Raw genomic sequence first — 19,566 nt, forward strand, 5'->3', positions numbered from 1 at the left:
GTGTCATTAATGAAGTGACTAGTGATCCATTTGTTAAGAGTGGCCAATGGTTTCAAGTCTGTACCTAGGCAGCAGCCTCTCTGTGTTAGTGATGGCTGTTTAACAGTCTGATGGCCTTGAGATTGAAAAATAGCTTCTGTCTCTCGGTCCCAGCTTTGATGCACCTGTACTGACCTTGCCTTCTGGATGGTAGCGGGTTGAACAGGCAGTTGCTCGGGTGGTTGTTGTCCTTGATTATATTTTTGGCCTTCCTGTAACATCGGGTGCTGTAGGTGTCCTGGAGGTCAGGTAGTTTTCCCCCGGTGATGCGTTGTGCAGACCGTACCACCTTCTGGAGAGCCCTGCGGTTGTGGGCGGTGAAGATGCCGTGTCAGGCGGTGATACAGCCCGACAAGATGCTCTCAATTGTGCATCTGTAAATGTTTGTGAGGGTTTTAGGTGACAAGCCACATTTCTTCAGCCTCCTGAGGTTGAAGAGGCGCTGTTGCGCCTTCTTCACCACACTGTCTGTGTGGGTGGACCATTTAAATTTGTCCGTGATGTGTACACCGAGGAACTTTCCACCTTCTCCACTGCTGTCCCATCAATGTGGATAAGGGGGTGCTCCCTCTGCTGTTTACTGAAGTCCACGATCATCTCCTTTGATTTGTTGACATTGAGTGAGAGGTTGTTTTCCTGACACCACACTCCGAGTGCCCGCACCTCCTCCCTATAGGCCGTCTCATCATTGTTGGTGATCAAGCCTACTACTGTTGACCAAGCGGCGCAGAATTAATTAGGGCCGATTTCAAGTTTTCATAACAATCGGAAATCTGTATTTTTGGGCGCTGATTTTGCAGATTTTTATTTTTGATACCTTTATTTAACTAGGCAAGTCAGTTCTTAACTAGGCAAGAACACATTCTTATTTTCAATGACGGCCTAGGAATGGTGGGTTAACTGCCTTGTTCAGGGGCAGAACGACAGATTTTCACCTTGTCAGCTCGGGGGATCCAATCTTGCAACCTTACAGTTAACTAATCCAATGCTCCAACCGCCTGCCTCTCATTGCACTCCACGAGGAGCCTGGCTGTTATGCAAATGCAGTAGAAGTCAAGGTAAGTTGCTAGCTAGCATGAAACTTTTCTTATAAAAAACAATCAATCATAATCACTAGTTATAACTACACATGGTTGATGATATTACTAGTTTATCTAGCGTGTCCTGTGTTGCATATAATCGATGCAACGCTGGGGGATGATTTAACAAAAGCACATTTGCGAAAAAAAGCACAATCGTTGGACGACTGTACCTAACCATAAACACCAATGCCTTTCTTAAAATAAATACACAGAAGTATATATTTTTAAACCTGCATATTTAGCTAAAAGAAATCCAGGTTAGCAGGCAATATTAACCAGGTGAAATTGTGTCGTTTCTCTTGCGTTCATTGCACGCAGAGTCAGGGTATATGCAACAGTTTGTGCAGCCTGGCTCATTGCAAACTAATTTGCCAGAATTTTTTATAATTATGACATAACATTGAAGGTGGTGCAATGTAACAAGAATATTTAGACTTGGGGATGCCACCCGTTAGATAAAATACAGAACAGTTCCGTATTTCACTGAAATAATAAACGTTTTGTTTTTGAAATGATAGTTTCCAGATTCGACCATATTAATGACCAAAGGCTCGTATTTCTGTGTGTTATTATGTTATAATTAAGTCTATGATTTGATAGAACAGTCTGACTGAGCGATGGTAGGCAGCAGCAGGCTCGTAAGCATTCATTCAAACAGCACTTTCGTGCGTTTTGCCAGCAGCTCTTCGCAAGCACAGCACTGTTTATGACTTCAAACCTATCAGCCTGATGGCTGGTGTAACCAATGTGAAATGGCTAGCTAGTTAGCTGGGTGTGCACTAATAGCGTTTAAAACGTCACTCGCTCTGAGACTTGGAGTAGTTATTCTCCTTGCTCTGCAAGGGCTTTTGTAGAGCGATGGGTAACGCTGCTTCGAGTGTGGCTGTTGTCGATGTGTTCCTGGTTCGAGCCCAGGTAGGGGTGAGGAGAGGGACGGAAGCTATACTGTTACACTGGCAATACTATAGTGACTATAAGAACATCCAAGTGAAATACAAATGGTATAGAGAGAAATAGTCCTATGAATACTATATTAACTACAACCTAAAACCTCTTACCTTGAAATATTGAAGTCTCATGTTAAAAGGAACCACCAACTTTCATATGTTCTCATGTTCTGAGCAAGGAACTCAAAACGTTAGCTTTTTTACATGGCACATATTGCACTTTTACTTCTCCAACACTTTGTTTTTGCATTATTTAAACCAAATTGAACATGTTTCATTATTTATTTGAGGCTAAATTGATTTTTATTGATGTATTATATTAAGTTAAAATAAGTGTTCATTCAGTATTGTTGTAATTGTCATTATTACAAATACAATTTATTTTTTAAATCGGACGATCAATCGGTATCTGATTTTTTTGGTCCTCCAATAATCGGTATCGGCATTGAAAAATCATAATTGGTCGACCTCTAATTAAGAGTGTTCCCTTATGTATATGTTTGGGTGTACGTGTGTCTGAGGTGATGGATGATAAGCCAGTGTTTGAGAAGACGTGTCTGGTGTGTTTAGGAGGACATGTAGATGCACTTTCCTGAACAGAAAGGTGCCATATAATTATTATTTCCCTATACCCTACCATTACACCCCTACTCTCACCCTGGCCTAGCCCCTTACTCTCAAACCACTAACCCCTAATTTTCCAACATGACCTGACTTATGTGTGTGTTATACATGGTGTTACAGGAGGAGCTGAAGGCGGAACACGTCTCGTACTTACGGCAGTAGCCGGATCTCCGCCGCCACGATGGCCGACTTCTTGCAGAATACTTCCGGTTACTACAAAAAAAAAAACGAGCGACGTCATCATGTTCGCCCACAAGGACTTCTCTCCCTTCGCATCCTGCCGATCCCTGGGGGGCACATTCAACACCTCACCTTGAGGACACACTGGGGCTACGTCTCAATAGTCTGGTAGCTTCCTCTCACAGGCACTTTAGTGAGGACAATACTCTTCTGGTTAGCAGTTGTCACTAGTATGTACAGTGGCTCTCAACATCTAGAGTATTGATGAAATATGAATGCTTTTATGGTGTTTAGATTTTTACTGTGTACTGTTCTAATTTGCATGAGCTGTGTTGAAACAAAGTCCAATCAACTCTGTTGATATAGCAATCGCAAGAGTTACACTTATGTCAGTTGGGGTGAATGAAAGAAAATGTATTATTTGATGTACACAACGCAATCACACAACCACGACTTGACAGCTTCAGGTGTACTCTGGGAACTGTAGTCCTCTTAGTTCAGAAAATCACAAAGGTGTTTTTCATTTTGTTTCATTTTTGTTGTTGTTGAAGACTGATCTCACCAAATCAGAAAGACAACAGTTCATCAGACTTTGGTGTAGGGTACAGTACATTCTGACTTGGTTCTCCTTCCCGGTGGCTCAAATTAGTTTTTTTTTTAGATCATAACACATTCCCTTAACCTGAAACACTCAAAATTACATTTACATTTTCTACATGCTTTAGTTTCATGTTAAGGGAATGTGTTATTGGTTTATTGGTGTTAAATTACACAATTTATGCTATCTTGGACCACCAGGCTGCTGATGTCATGCAACTTATACAAACATGTCGATAGATGTAGTTTTAACCAGCCTTTAGTCTTAAAATCTTTGGTTGTTTAGTACACTGCCATACTCACTGTTTAGCACTTGGCCTCACATGTGAATCCTTAAAGAGATGTCTGGGGCTAAGGCTTTAGATTGTGTGAACCATGCTGGATGGTTGTGTTGACAAAGAACAACTCTACAGTAGATGCACCAAAACATTCAAGGGCAATTTTCTCAAACGTGTTGTTACACGTTTATCAAATGCAAAAAACTTACATGTAAAATGTTGCTACATAAGACCAAAAAGAGTCGGTCGGTCACATACGTGCACTTCTACGTGTCTGTTCAACACAACGCAATCACACAACCACGATTTGACACAGTCGTAGCTTGGTAACATCAATTGTACTTTGGGAACTGTAGTCCTTTTAGTTCAGCAAATCACAAAGATGTCAGCATGGCCACTGCCCTTTAAACACGCAACTCGTTGCTTCAAACCACACCCACCCACCAAACCGGAGCAAACGTACCCCAAAGTCTGTTCAAGAACTGTGGTTCGGCAACGTAGCAAACGTTTAAGCGAACTGAACGCACGTCAGTATGTGCCCGATCTAGTTTCAGGTGTTTCGTTGGTCACGTTAGACTACTTACTGTATTCTTATCATACCGTTTTAGAACGGTTAGTGTTCCTTCATCAAGAGACGAGTAATTTTCACATCAGATGCCACCATGCATCAACCAACGACAATGTCGTTTTTTTAAACCCGTCTCTTTCTATATTTGTGTAGTGATAAAAATCTAATTTATTTGGGGGAAAAAAAATGTTGGCTGATATTGCACGTCGACAAAAATCGTGCACTGATTGGCTCACTCGCTACGTCTGAACTTGTGCGTATGATGGTAAACATCTGAGCGTGCGCTTGCGTACTGGTAGTAATGGAGGACAGGTCCTTCTCTTCGGGGTAAAATCGGAATTACCATCGATATCAAGACAACAACTGCCCAATGATTATCGGTTGAAGCTGTTTAACATTGTTGGTAAGTTACATTATTTTAAAGGTGTAACTTAACGCCATATGTGGATTTGTAGTTCATTGAACACGTTAAAATTGCAATGGCTAGCGAGCTAGCAGACGTTAGCAATAAAATGGTTAGCTAACTTAGCTATTTTCTATGTATCGTAAGCGAGATTTAGTTAGCAGAAAATATGATTTCTTATTGACTTGTTATTATTTATATTGTTTATGACACGCATAACATTAGGCTAGAACATTTGCTGTAAGCTGTTAGCCGTTAACTAGAGCTGTTAACTAGATACACTTCAGGGTAGGCCGAACTTGACTTTAAGAGACGCTGATCTCGACCAATCAGGCTGCTGCTTTTCTTTTGGTCCGTTAGGTACATATAATTATAATACTAGAATGGCCACGAACCTTCTTATGATATGATAAATGTCAGCCATTTTGGTCAGGGAGTTGGTCAACTATGGTTGGCCAATGCTGTATATTGTGTAAAATAATAATTTTTAAAGGCCCACCTCAGAGGAAGTTGCCACATCTATTTTGAGTAATTTCAGTCCTAGAGCGTGAATTCTCGTTTAGGATTAATATATTGCTGATGCTATGTATTGGCTAAGGAGAGGCTTTGAAGCCACTGGTCGGTCATATTGGCAGTCCTCAGAAAAGTATTTCTCCATAGGAATAAATCGAATTCTACAATATTTAAATGCTTCTTGGATAACATTACATGTATTTTTGTTGTTGTGGTGGAGACAGTAACAATTGCACATTCTAAAGTATACTTTAAGAAATGTTTTTATATATTTGTATTTTCATGTTTAGCTCTGTAATAGAATAAATATGCCAAAAACAAATGTATATATTTCATTAGCTTCCAGAAATATTTTTTACAACGGTGGTGGAGTGCCAAGAGTGAGGCACGGTGGCTACAAAACAACGCCCCCTGTCAGTCATCTAGTGTATATAAATAATTGGTTCCACCTCAAACACTGACACAGGCTGCAAATACATATTCAGGAATTTTGGGTGGGAATGTTCTGGTGCTTTTCACTTGTAGCAGAGAGATGTCAACACATAGGGCACTGAATGACAGCTGTCAATGTAACTAGCTAGCATGCTAAACTAATCATAGCAAGTCATTTTTTATTTTTTAAACTATTTATTTAACTAGGCAAGTCAGTTAATTAAGAACAAATTCTTATTTACAATGACAGTCCACCGGAAAACAGTGGGTTAACTGCCTCGTTCAGCAGCAGAACGACAGATTTTTACCTTGTCAGCTCGGGGATTCGATCCAGCAACCTTTCAGTTACTGGCCCAACACTCTAACCACTAGGTTACCTGCCGCCCCTAAAGTAAAGTGAGCACCATTTCAGTTAAGACGGGCATACTGTTAAGGAGTCCGTGTGTTTCTCACCGAAACAGTTCGGAAGAGTTGGAGCATATATTATGACAACGTTTTTGTTAATTTTGGTCTTCGGTTAAGTTATTAAAGCTTCTGGCACATTTTTTTTTTCTTGAGGGAAACTGAAGTCGGTAGCCCGAAGTCTACGCCCCTTCATCAGTGATTGGTCAACAGTAGGGATTATTCAATAAAGTCTTTGTTGTTATTCAGTGAGAGTCGACTCGTTTCCTTGCACATTGTTTAGTTGATGTAAAATTGCGCGACTAAGCAAAAACGTCAAACTCTCCTCAGCAAAAACTGCTAAATTAATGACAGATTTCTTGAATTCTTATATTCATTCGGATTATTTTGAGTAAGTGTCTACTGTCTCAAAATGGACAAACTGTAATATCTAGCCTTTTTTCTAGTTTTTCAAGCAAAGGTCTTTTTAGGCAGTATGCGAGCACACTCGTTCAGTTTGCCAAGCCGAACGCGGCTAGGCGCTAGTCGTACTGAAGCATGCCTTAAGTCAAGTAAAAATATACATTTCAGAAAAAGACTACCAGCCTACGTGTCAAAAGATGAGTCTCAGCTAAACCATGCCTATATGTGCTGTTGACATGTCTGATTTGACATTGCCCTTTGGATAATTCTCGTGAAGCTGTGTCGGATTCCACACGTTATTAATATTTGGACATGCACACAGACATCAAATAGCTATGTTCTTCGTTCTCTCATTTCAGCGAGCTAGCTACGGTGCATTCAGAAAGTTTTCAGACCCCTTGACCTTTTCCACATTTTTTACGTTACAGCCTTATTCTAAAATTGATTAAATTATATTTTTTCCCCCTCATCAATTTACACACCATACCCCATAGTGACAAAGCAAAAACAGGTTTTCAGAAATTGTTAGCAAATTTATAAACTGATATCACATTTTACATAAGTATTCAGACCTTTTACTCAGTACTTTGTTGAAGCACCTTTGGCAGCGATTACAGCCTCGAGTCTTCTCGGGTTGGCACACCTTTATTTGGAGAGTTTCTCCCATTCCTCTCTGCAGATCCTCTCAAGCTCTGTCAGGTTGGATGGGGAGCGTTGCGGCACAGCTATTTTCAGGTCTCTCCAGAGATGTTAGATTGGGTTCAAGTCCGGGCTCTGGCTGGGACACTCAAGGACATTCAGAGACATGTCCCGAAGCAGTGTCTTGGCTGTGTGCTTAGGGCCGTTGTCCTGTTGGAAGTTGAACCTTCGCCCCAGTCTGAGGTCCTGAGCGCTCTGGAGCAGGTTTTCATCAAGGATCCCTCTGTACCTAGCTCTTTTCATCTTTGCCTTGATTCTGACTAGTCTCCCAATCCCTTCCGCTGAATCACATCCCCACAGCATGATGCTGCCTCCACCATGCTTCACTGTAGTGATGGTGCCAGGTTTCCTCCAGACATGACGTTTGGCATTCAGGCCAAAGAGTTAAATCTTGGTTTCACCAGACCAGAGAATCTTGTTTCTCATGGTCTGAGAGTCTTTAGGTGCCTTTTGGCAAACTTCAAGGGGGCTGTCGTGCCTTTTACTGAGGAGTGGCTTCCGCCTGGCCACTCCACCATAAAGGCCTGATTGGTGGAGTGCTGCAGAGATGGTTGTCCTTCTGGAAGGTTATCCCAGCTCACTTAGTGACCATTATCGGGTTCTTGGTCACCTCCCTGATTGCTCAGTTTAGCCGGGCGGGCAGCTCTTGGAAGAGTTTTGGTGGTTCCAAACTTCTTCTTCCATTTAAGAATGATGGAGGAGACTGTGTTCTTGAGGACCTTCAATGCTGCAGAAATGTTTTGGTACCCATCCCCAGATCTGTGCCTTGACACAATCCTTTCTCTGAGCTCTATGGACAATTCCTTCAACCCCATGGCTTGGTTTTTGCTCTGACATGCACTGTCAACTGTGGGACCTTTTATATAGACAGGCGTGTGGCTTTTCCAAATCATGTCCAATCAATTGAATTTACCACAGGTGGACTCCAATCAAGTTGTAGAAATATCTCAAGGATGATCAACGGAAATAGGATGTACCTGAGCTGAATATTTATGTAAATAAGCTGTTTCTGTTTTTTTGTTTAATACATTTCCAAACATTTCTAACAACTTTTCGCTTTGTCATTATGGGGTATTGTGTGTAGATTGCTGATGGGAAAAATATTTTAGAATTAGGCTGTAATGTAACAATGTGGAAAAAGTCAAGGGGTCTGAATACTTTCCAAAGGCACTATATATATCAATGCTTTATTCTATGGCTGCGAATATGCCATATAAATATTATAAGCTCCGGTAATATGGATAGCCTAACTATTGAAGCAATAGGCAAGTTAGTTTTGCATGGCCTGGTGCCCCGTGTGGGTGAAGATTTATTTGGGGGGAGCGGGGTTCTAACATTTAAAAACTTGACATGTTAATTTGCAGGGGAAAATAAGTGGGGGGGGTGCACAAGTTTACACCTCCTATTTTAATTTGTTCCATGGCTCAGGCAGCCAAGTTAAGTAGGCCACACCCAGCTGCTATTGCATTGGTGTCTATGGGAGACCCACCCCGTTAATTATACTGGAACTGACAAAAAAAATTTAATCGTAAAAGGCCTGAGTGAACTATTTTCATCTATCCACCGTCTTTGCTGTAGCCAAATATGATCTATTTTATTGCTCAGTTGTGACTTGTGATCTTTCCAGGAGGCACCATTCAAATGTAATCCAGCACATAAATGAAACAGACTAAAAATGATTTACATGTCATTTATTAGGAAAACTCACATCATTGGCACGAATTTGCATGAAGCGGGCAGTTCGGTTTTTGTCACTTCAAGCCCAAAAATATCATACTTAAGACTAAAACGATGACTTGTTGTGCAACTTTGTGGGTAAGCTCTGGCCATTGTCTTTCACCTCTCAAAAGTGGATTTCCACGGATGTGGGCATTTTAAGATTTACATTTTTGTTAGCTAGCTTGCCAGCCAGTTTTACAGAAATAATTCAATTTTTTTTTTTCAAATTAACTGCCCATATGCCAACGTTCCATTCAAACAATGCAGTCAATCCACAGCCATACACTGGCTCAAATCAGTTGAGGATATTACTTAGGACAGCAAGTACTGATATTGTATCATACGTATACTAGCACTCACTGCTTTCCAAGAAAACAAAAATGGTCTGTTTACATATATTTTAGAGGTTATTATACTGAAAATTGGTATAAAACTCAAACTATATTTTATAAATATTTTACAATATTTTAGGTTGACAATAATTCTATTACACCATTTCTGATATCACATGCCTTTTTATTTTCCTGCGTAAGTAAAATCAGTATTATGCCTCTACTGCCATTCATTCCAATTAGACTGGTTTGGATTTCTCACAGACTAATATGGCTGCCATTTTGACCCCATTCTGGGACTGAGGGATTATGACATAGCCCTCATATTATTTTAATAGGATCTCAATGGGAACATGCATGAGACAAAGGACTAAATCAGCTTCGACTGACTTGTTGTTTACATAGCTATTTACAACTGACCTACACATTGTAAACACTCAGCAGCCGAACAAAGGGCTGTGACCTGGTCATGAACCAGCATTTTGGCAATATTAAGCATCACGCAGATGTTTTTCCACCGTCTGGCCACCCAGTCACCACAGATTTTTCTTCTTCCCCAACGGACATCCTTAGCATTATCAATAGCGTGCATCCTCCCGGACTACTACTGTTAAACTGTCGCTATTCTTGTGATCTTGAAACTTGTTTAATTCTGATCTGCAGGGCCATTCTATTTAGCATGGCATCCGATTCGGGGCCTCAGGCTCCCGGCTCCAAAGGGATCATGACCTTTCACCCCACCGCTGAGGAGTTCCAGAACTTCAGCCGCTACATTGCCTACATGGAGTCCCAGGGAGCACACAAAGCCGGTCTGGCTAAAGTAAGCAACCTTGTGACGATTATTTTGCATTACCTTTACCTGCTTTCAGAACTGTAACTTTGTGGTGCAAAATGCTTGTTTTTACAGATCGTGCCACCAAAGGATTGGAAACCCAGGAAGTCCTATGACGATATAGATGACCTGGTGATCCCGGCTCCCATCCAGCAGGTAGTGACGGGCCAGTCAGGTCTGTTCACCCAGTACAACATCCAGAAGAAGCCCATGACCGTCCGAGAGTTCCGCAAGACGGCCAACAGCGACAAGTGAGTCTGACTGCACCAACACTGTAACATCTGTAACGTATATTTTTATAACATACTGAACCTAGTGTATGAATAAGCTATACTGTATGTTCGGTCTGTGGTTAGGAAAGCCACTCTGTGGCCATGCTATATGATTGAGGAAATGATACAGCTACAAAAGTTAATATGGTTGAAAGTATGGGGCTTGTATGATCATCTTTATGTTAGAAAGATTAATTCTTGTTTCTCAAGAAACCAAACTGTGGCTTTACAGACACATTTAAAAATGTCTACTCAGCTGTGCCGATTGGCCCTATTTACCCCCCACCCCCAACATAGGTTCTGCAGTCCTCGCTATACCGACTTTGAAGAGCTGGAGAGGAAGTACTGGAAGAATGTGACTTTTAACCCGCCCATCTACGGGGCTGATGTAAACGGAACGCTCTATGACCCCGTGAGTAATAATGAATCCCCTCTGGGTTGTTTTTAATGTTCTATCTTTTTAATGTTGTTATCGTTCCTAGTTATAAGGATGTTGGCTGATGAGAGTGAGATGTTTTGTGGTTGTGTAGACGGACGGTTGTGTCGATTACTTGTAAAGTGTTTCTCTCAGAATCATGTGTTGCACCCGCAATTTGAATTCACTACAAATACACAAGGTTGCAATGGTTTTGTTTCACTGCAGCGATGACAATAAATCTCCAGCGACAATAGTTACGTTATTCTGTCGTTCTCTCCAGGATGTGACCGATTGGAACATCTGCAAACTGAGCACCATCCTGGACACGGTGGAGCACGAGAGTGGCATCACCATCGAGGGGGTGAACACGCCCTACCTGTACTTTGGCATGTGGAAGACCACCTTTGCCTGGCACACCGAAGACATGGATCTCTACAGTATCAACTACCTCCACTTTGGAGCGCCCAAGTCCTGGTAAGTAAACTACACTCTTACTCACATAATACATTTACCTGGTAGTTTTTGTGTGTGTGTAAGAGCCACATTATTAAGCATCAACATACAGACGACGGTCATGTAGCTGTGGTTTTGGGGACTCTGTCGTTATCGGAGCAACACTCAACGAGTAAAAAATAAATGGCAGCTGTTGCGATGTCCGTGTGATAACTGATTTGGTGACGTTGTGACGCCCTCACAGGTACTGCGTTCCTCCAGAGCATGGGAAAAGAATGGAGCGCTTGGCTCAAGGTGAGAGGGATGATAATGTGTGACGTTTTGATGCTGTTTTTTTTTCTTTTTTCTTTTTCTTCTCCTTCAGATTAGAAAACAACTGATTTTTAACAAGCTTTAATCCAACACACTGTTTTCTGTTTTTCCCCTGCAGGGTTTTTCCCTGGAAGCCACCAAAATTGCGAAGCCTTCCTGAGGCACAAGATGACCCTCATCTCTCCCTCCATATTGAGGAAATATGGCATTCCATTTGAGAAGGTAATACTAGCCCTAATGTGTGATGTCAAACTCTTATGCTGATATATAAAGCATTTATACAGAGTCTAGTATATCATTGATATTTCCTATTTGTTTTCCAGATCACTCAGGAGCCAGGTGAATTCATGGTGACGTTTCCCTACAGCTACCACGCCGGCTTTAACCACGGCTATAACTGTGCAGAGTCCACTAACTTTGCCACTGAACGATGGATTGAGTATGGAAAGCGAGCCATACTGGTAAGGAAGAGGTTCATTTTCTTTGTGTTCCTCCTTTACAGGTGCTATACATAGGATTTGTATATTTTGGGCCATTTCAGAAATTTCTCATATCTGCAGTAATAGTGGAATGATAATGTTTCACCGTATTACTTACCTGCCAGTGTGTGATTGGCTGTGATATTCGCCTATTGATTTCTCCCGCCAGACGGGCTCATTTTATCAAAATGGGGTGGTTGTGTTATCTAGTGGAAACCAGGGCAAGCAGCCAATGTAGAAATCCCTCTGTCATTTCCTGGTTTCTAAAATTCTACACTGTTCACTCAATTTCAATTGATGTGAGAAAACAAGCACTGAATTCTGGAGGGAATCATTGTTAAATATCTTATCAATAACAAAAAAATATACACTGAGCAAAAATATAAACTCCACATGCAACAATTTCAAAGTCACAGTTCAAGGAAATCAGTCAGTTGAAATAAATGAATTAGGCCCTAATCTATGAATTTCATGTGACTGGGAATACAGATATCTGTTAGTCACATATGTTTAAAAATATATATATAAAAATATATATAATTTATAAGTTTGATCTGAAAACCAGTCAGAATCTGGTGTGACCACCATTTGCTCAATGGGTGACATGTCTGGTGAGTATACAGGCAATGGAAGAACTGGGACATCTTCAGCTTCCAGGAATTGTGTACAGGTCTTTGCGACATGGGGCCGTGCATTAACATGCTGAAACATGAGGTGGTGGGGGAGGAGGAATGGCACAACAATGGGTCTCAGTATTCCGTCACTGTGCATTCAAATTGCCATCATTAAAATAGAATTGTGTTCGTTGTCCGTAGCTTAGTTTGTGCAGAAATTCTTCGGTTGTGCAAACCCAGAGTTTCATCAGCTGTCCGGGTGGCTGGTCTCAGATGGTCCCACAGGTGAAGAAGCCGGATGTGGAGGTCCTGGGCTGGTGTGGTTACACGTGGTCTGCGGTTGTGAGTCTGGTTGGACGTACTGCCAAATTCTCTCAAATTAAGTTGGAGGTAGTTTATGGTAGAGAAATGAACATGAAATTCTCTGGCAACAGTTCTGGTGTACATCTCTGCATGCCAATGACACGCTCCCTAAAAATTTGAGACGTCTGTGGTGTTGTGTTGCGTGACAAAACTGCACATTTTAGAGGGGTCTTTTATTGTCCCCCAGCTTCCTGATATGCTGCACCTGTCAGGTGGATATGGATAATCTTGGCAAAGGATAAATTCTCAACGCGGATGTAAAATAAAAAAATATGCACCAAAATAGAGAGACATTTGCCTTTTGATTCATATGGAACATTTCCGGGATCTTTTTATTTCAGCTCAGGAAAAATGTGACAAACATTTATATGTTTTGCTCAGTATAGTTTTTACAGGTGTTTGACGCTGGTGGACCAAAAATAAAAGGCTTAAGCATGAGTCTCCGACATGTTATGAGGAAATGGGATGCGGGGGAGGGGGAGATTTGTTTGGAATGCAGCTTAGTGCTGTTGCAATCCCCTACCTTCTACTTAGGAGAGCCATTCTGAGATTCTACATGGAGCACTTTTAAACAACCATGTACAGTGGGGGGAAAAAGTATTTAGTCAGCCACCAATTGTGCAAGTTCTCCCACTTAAAAAGATGAGGCCTGTAATTTTCATCATAGGTACACTTCAACTATGACAGACAAAATGAGAAGATAAATCCAGAAAATCACATTGTAGGATTTTTTTATGAATTTATTTGCAAAATATGGTGGAAAATAAGTATTTGGTCACCTACAAACAAGCAAGATTTCTGGCTCTCACAGACCTGTAACTTCTTCTTTAAGAGGCTCCTCTGTCCTCCACTCGTTACCTGTATTAATGGAACCTGCTTGAACTTGTTATCAGTATAAAATACACCTGTCCACAACAGTCACACTCCAAACTCTACTATTGCCAAGACCAAAGAGCTGTCAAAGGACAGCTGAAACAAAATTGTAGACCTGCACCATGCTGGGAAGACTGAATCTGCAATAGGTAAGCAGCTTGGTTTGAAGAAATCAACTGTGGGAGCAATTATTAGGAAATGGAAGACATACAAGACCACTGATAATCTCCCTCGATCTGGGGCTCCACGCAAGATCTCACCCCGTGGGGTAAAAATGATCACAAGAACGGTGAGCAAAAATCCCAGAACCACATGGGGGGACCTAGTGAATGACCTGCAGAGAGCTGGGACCAAAGTAACAAAGCCTACCATCAGTAACACACTACGCCGCCAGGGATGCAAATCCTGCAGTGCCAGACGTGTCCCCCTGCTTAAGCCAGTACATGTCCAGGCCCGTCTGAAGTTTGCTAGAGAGCATTTGGATGATCCAGAAGAAGATTGGGAGAATGTCAGATGAAAGAAAAATATAACTTTTTGGTAAAAACTCAACTCATCGTGTTTGGAGGACAAAGAATGCTGAGTTGCATACAAACACCATACCTGCTGTGAAGCATGGGGGTGGAAACATCATGCTTTGGGGCTGTTTTTCTGCAAAGGGACCAGGATGACTGATCCGTGTAAAGGAAAGAATGAATGGGGCCATGTATCGTGAGATTTTGAGTGAAAACCTCCTTCCATCAGCAAGGGCATTGAAGATGAAACGTGGCTGGGTCTTTCAGCATGACAATGATTCCAAACACACCGCCCGGGCAACGAAAGAGTGGCTTCGTAAGAAGCATTTCAAGGTCCTGGAGTGGCCTTGCCAGTCTCCAGATCTCAACCCCATAGAAAGTCTTTGGAGGGAGTTGAAAGTCTGTGTTGCCCAGCAACAGGCCCAAAACATCACTGCTCTAGAGTAGATCTGCATGGAGGAATGGGCCAAAATACTAGCAACAGTGTGTGAAAACCTTGTGAAGACATACAGAAAACGTTTGACCTCTGTCATTGTCAACAAAGGGTATATAACAAAGTATTGAGAAACTTTTGTTATTGACCAAATACTTATTTTCCACCATAATTTGCAAATAAATTCATTAAAAATCCTACAATGTGATTTTCTGGATTTTTTTTCTCATTTTGTCTGTCATAGTTGAAGTGTACCTATGATGAAAATTACAGGCCTCGTCTTTTTAAGTGGGAGAACTTGCACAATTGGTGGCTGACTAAATACGTGTTTGCCCCACTGTACATTAATGTCATTATCGAGGACTGCTACAGTAGTAACATTGTTACATTAAATGAGGAAAACTGGGAAAAGACAGTCCTTTTATCAATACTGTCTGATAAAGCTCTATCAGACTGACTAGTTTTACTTTTTTTTTTTAATCTTCATTCTTTGGGGGCATGATTACTTCCCTAGCACTTAAGGTTCCTTCCTCTTGCCTATAGTGTTCATGCAGGAAGGACATGGTGAAGATCTCCATGGACCTGTTTGTGAAGAAGTACCAGCCGGAACGCTACGAGCAGTGGCTGGCGGGTCGGGACACGGGGTCCATTGACCACTCACGACCCACCCCAGAGGCCAAGGAGTTCCTGGGGGAGGAGGAGGGGAGATGCAGTCCTTCCCATGAGCCCTGTGTGGAGGAGCTCAACACGGAGGGGGAGAGAAAGAGGTCAGAAGAGATCTGTTCATTTTTATGTTGGTTGAGCAGATTTTTGTTTTTTTTGGTTTTACGGTATATGGATTTAAATTCCCATTCTAAAATGCTTGACATGAAAAACTAATGAACTTTTTAATGTTTTGTGGCCCATCAGCCCCACACAGAGGATAGGGACCAAGAGGCACAGAGTGTGTCTGGATGTACCTGACGAGGTGGTCCCTAAAGATGAGGAAGAGGAGTATGGAAAGAAAGCCAGACTTGGCCTCACCACTCAGGGCACAGGAGCAGAGGAGTGCAAAGATACAGGTAACCGCACTGACTGTAAGTAAGGCTGCGCTTTTCTACCTCATCACTTCATTTCACAATTTAAAACTCCACACAGATGATGCATGGTATGATACTTTTCATGTTACCTCTGATTTTACTAATGTATCATGTCAGCGCCTCTGGAGGCTTGTGTTCAAATCCCACCACCAAATGTCAAATTGTTTGAATCTAGGCCTCTTTTATGTTTGTATTAGGGCAATTCTCCTGTAGCGGAATTTCACTGAGACTGTTAAAATTAGTCCTTGTGCATAGAATTATATGGTTTGTTAAACTTTGAAATCAATGTTTTTTGTTTGTTATACATTTTTTAAAGTGAAAAATAAGATTATCGTAGTAAATAGATCGGCATCAGTGATTCTCAATGGGACTCTGATACTTGGAAATGTTATCCCCATTGCTCCTCCTTATACAAGTTTGTATTTCAGTCACCTTGATGGACCTCCCTAATGTAAAGACGGATCCAATGCAGGGCAACCGCAGCAGAAGCACTACTCCGCAAAAAGTCACCATCCCCTCCATCAGCAATCATGCGACGGCCATTTTGGCTCAACCCCAGTCGCACAGAAACAGGCACCTTCCAGTAGTGGCTCCTCCAACCAGGACCGGCCCCTCCACCCAGCCGATCAGAAAGCTAGGGGTGGCCAGCCTGCTCTTTCATAAGACCCAGAGCCCTAACGAGGCCCTGCAGGGCCACAGCTACGCCCGTGAGAACCAGCAGCAGATTCACCACACCCACCTCCATGTGCACAGTTACGCCAGGGAGCACCTGCCACGGCACCTCCAACCCCACCTCCAACTCAGGGCTAAGCCCCAGGCCCAAGTCAAGGCCGAGCAGCAGGAGTCCCACGTCCCATCTACCAAAGGAGAGCAGAACCAGGCCGACGCACAGATTCCCTGTAAGGGAGAACCGGTTGAAACCAAAGCCCAGACCCAAGGCCTCGGTAAGTGGCGGCAGCATCCTGGCGAGGCCCAGGCTTGGGAGGAGAGGTCCGAAGCCAGATCCCCTAGCAGTCCAGAGCCTGTTCAGACCCAAGCACACACCAGGGCAGCCAAGAGGGTCGAGGCGGAGGTCCGAAGGGACAGGCGGAAGGTTTGTTTGCCCTCTTTCATGGCGTTATCTTTTTTGAAGTTATTACTGTTTGGTTATAAGTTAGTAGTGTAGTTTGTGGTGATAGTTGAGAGTGATATGAAGAGGTGGATATGTTAAAAATGAAAATGTGACATGGATGTTTCCACACTTGCCATACAGCAGAAAATGTAATTAGATGTGGATCGACACGAGCCAGCTGATGGCTACTCATCCTCTTCCCCTCTCTTTCCACAGCAATGTCTTTCCCCTGTGCAGGCGGAGGTAACTTTAATGAAGCAGACAAACGTACGTCCAACTAAGCCGACGATCTTGCGTCCAAGTAAGCTGACAAACTTAAGTCCAAGTAAGCAGACGGATTCCAGTCAGATTAAGCAGACGGAATGCAAGCGCATGAAGAGCAAACCGCATCCTCTCCTCCGCAAGCTGCCCAAACAGCACCCACTACTCCGGCCCAGGGAAAGCTCTAGTGATGACGGTGAGTACCTGGATGTGTTGCCGTCATGGATTTTTACAACAAGCAACCATTTGCAGGGCTCGATATTAACTCTGGGACAAGTAAAAGAAATTGTCGGACAAGACTATAGATTAAGTTTTTTTTTTTTAAATGCACACATAACAATTACTCCGATCAGAATTGGATCAGTGAGGCCAACATTTAAATAATATTCAAATCTATTTTTACTACAAAAGCCTACATGTCAAAGTGTAGGTGATGCATATTGGCTACAGCCTCGTGTCGAAACCGATGCTGACATGAGGTGCCAGAAAATGTAGCCAAACTTTAATGAGGCTTTTAATTACAGAAATATAGGCTAAACGTCAGTCATGTTTGACAAATATAATGAAGGATACTTAACATTATCCATCGGCTTGGTTCTGTTGACATGGTGTTTTCGGAAAGTATTCAGACCTATTCACTTTTTCCACATTTTTGTTACGTTACAGCCTTATTCTAAAATGTATTAAATAGTTTTTTTCCTCTCATATATTGGAAAAGATCAAGGGGTCTGAGTACATTCCGCTGTACTTGAGGCACGGTTCATTCAGATTTAATGGTTACAAGACCGGAGAGTGAAGGACGGTGCCTGCTGCGCACCGCACATCACCTACCTTGAATCTGAGCGGAGGCAGTCAGCATTTTGAAACTATTTAACCATAAACTTACAGTTGAAGTCGGAAGTTTACATACACCTCAGCCAAATGCATTTAAACTCAGTGTTTCACAATTCCTGACATTTAATCCTAGTAAAAATAACCGGTCTTAGGTCAGTTAGGTGATTTATTTCAGCTTTTATTTCTTTCATCACATTCCCAGTGGGTGAGAAGTTTACATACACTCAATTAGTAGTTGGTAGCATTGCCTTTAAAACGTTTAACTTGGGTCAAACGTGTCGGGTAGCCTTCCACAATAAGTTAGGTGAATTTTGGCCCATTCCTCCTGACAGAGCTAGTGTAACTGAGTCAGGTTTGTAGGCCTCCTACAAAGAGAGAGCAAACTCTCTCCAGAAGTTCAGTGAGGATCTCTGAATGATCCAATGTTGACCTAATGTGGTTAAAGGTCGCAAAGTTCAAGGGGGCCGAATACTTTCGCAAGGCACTGTATCCACATAATTTTCCTCCCTCATGAAGCCTTCTATTTTGGGAAGTGCACCAGTCCCTCCTGCAGCAAAGCACCCCCACAACATGATGCTGCCACCCCCACAACATGATGCTGCCACCCCCGTGCTTCACGGTTGGGATGGTGTTCTTCGGCTTGCAAGCCTCCCCCCTTTTCCTCCAAACATAACAATGGCCATTATGGCCAAACAGTTCTATTTTTGTTTCATCAGACCAGAGGATATTTCTTCAAAATGTACGATCTTTGTCCCCATGTGCAGTTGCAAACCATAGTCTGGCTTTTTTCTGGCAGTTTTGGAGCAGTGGCTCCTTCCTTACTGAGCGGCCTTTCAGGTTATGTCGATATAGGACTCGTTTTACTGTGGATATAGATACTTTTGTACCGGTGCCCTCTAGCATCTTCACAAGGTCCTTTGCTGTTGTTCTGGGATTGCACTTTTCGCATCAAAATACGTTCATCTCGAGGAGACAGAACGCGTCTCCTTCCTGAGCGGTATGACGGCTGCGTGGTCCCATGGTGTTTTATAATTGCGTACTATTGTTTGTACTGATGAATGTGGTACCTTTTTTAGGCATTTGAAAATTACTCCCAAGGATGAACCAGACTTGTGGAGGTCTACAATTGATTTTTTTCTGAGGTCTTGGCTGATTTCTTTTGATTTTCCCATGATGTCAAGCAAAGAGGCACTGTGTTTGAAGGTAGGCCTTGAAATACATCCACAGGTACACCTCCAATTGACTCAAATGATGTCAATTAGCCTAGCTTCTAAAACCATTACATCAATTACAGTCAACTTAGTGCATGTAAACTTCTGACCCACTGGAATTGTGATACAGTGAAATAATCTGTCTGTAAACAATTGTTGGAAAAATTGCTTGTGTCATGCACAGAATGGTTACAGACCATTTTTTTTCTTTGTGACTTGAGCTTTTGGGCAAGTAAAAAACTCAGTTCTAATTGTCGGAAGGATAAGTGGCAAAAAAAAAACTAATCTCAAG

At 42.2% G+C, this 19,566-nt stretch overlaps 1 protein-coding gene across 2 annotated transcripts in view; it reads left to right on the forward strand.

Annotated features, from left to right (window-relative positions):
- The first annotated feature begins 4,208 nt into the window (after positions 1-4,208).
- LOC118402398 (lysine-specific demethylase 4A-like) overlaps positions 4,209-19,566 on the forward strand; it is a 34,817-nt gene continuing 19,459 nt past the window's right edge. Inside the window, exons 1-12 of one of the 2 annotated variants that reach the window (XM_052477350.1) lie at positions 4,209-4,718; positions 9,881-10,037; positions 10,125-10,300; positions 10,619-10,733; positions 11,020-11,213; positions 11,437-11,486; positions 11,623-11,726; positions 11,828-11,965; positions 15,322-15,545; positions 15,688-15,854; positions 16,286-16,950; positions 17,185-17,425. In XM_052477350.1, coding sequence (XP_052333310.1) covers positions 9,897-10,037; positions 10,125-10,300; positions 10,619-10,733; positions 11,020-11,213; positions 11,437-11,486; positions 11,623-11,726; positions 11,828-11,965; positions 15,322-15,545; positions 15,688-15,854; positions 16,286-16,950; positions 17,185-17,425 — 2,215 coding nt within the window. In that variant the 5' untranslated portion in view covers positions 4,209-4,718; positions 9,881-9,896. The remainder of the gene's footprint in view (positions 4,719-9,880; positions 10,038-10,124; positions 10,301-10,618; positions 10,734-11,019; positions 11,214-11,436; positions 11,487-11,622; positions 11,727-11,827; positions 11,966-15,321; positions 15,546-15,687; positions 15,855-16,285; positions 16,951-17,184; positions 17,426-19,566) is intronic. The other variant, XM_052477351.1, reaches the window with a different exon arrangement.

This window comes from Oncorhynchus keta, chromosome 23 (assembly GCF_023373465.1).
Source record: "Oncorhynchus keta strain PuntledgeMale-10-30-2019 chromosome 23, Oket_V2, whole genome shotgun sequence".
Classification (NCBI taxonomy): domain Eukaryota; kingdom Metazoa; phylum Chordata; class Actinopteri; order Salmoniformes; family Salmonidae; genus Oncorhynchus; species Oncorhynchus keta.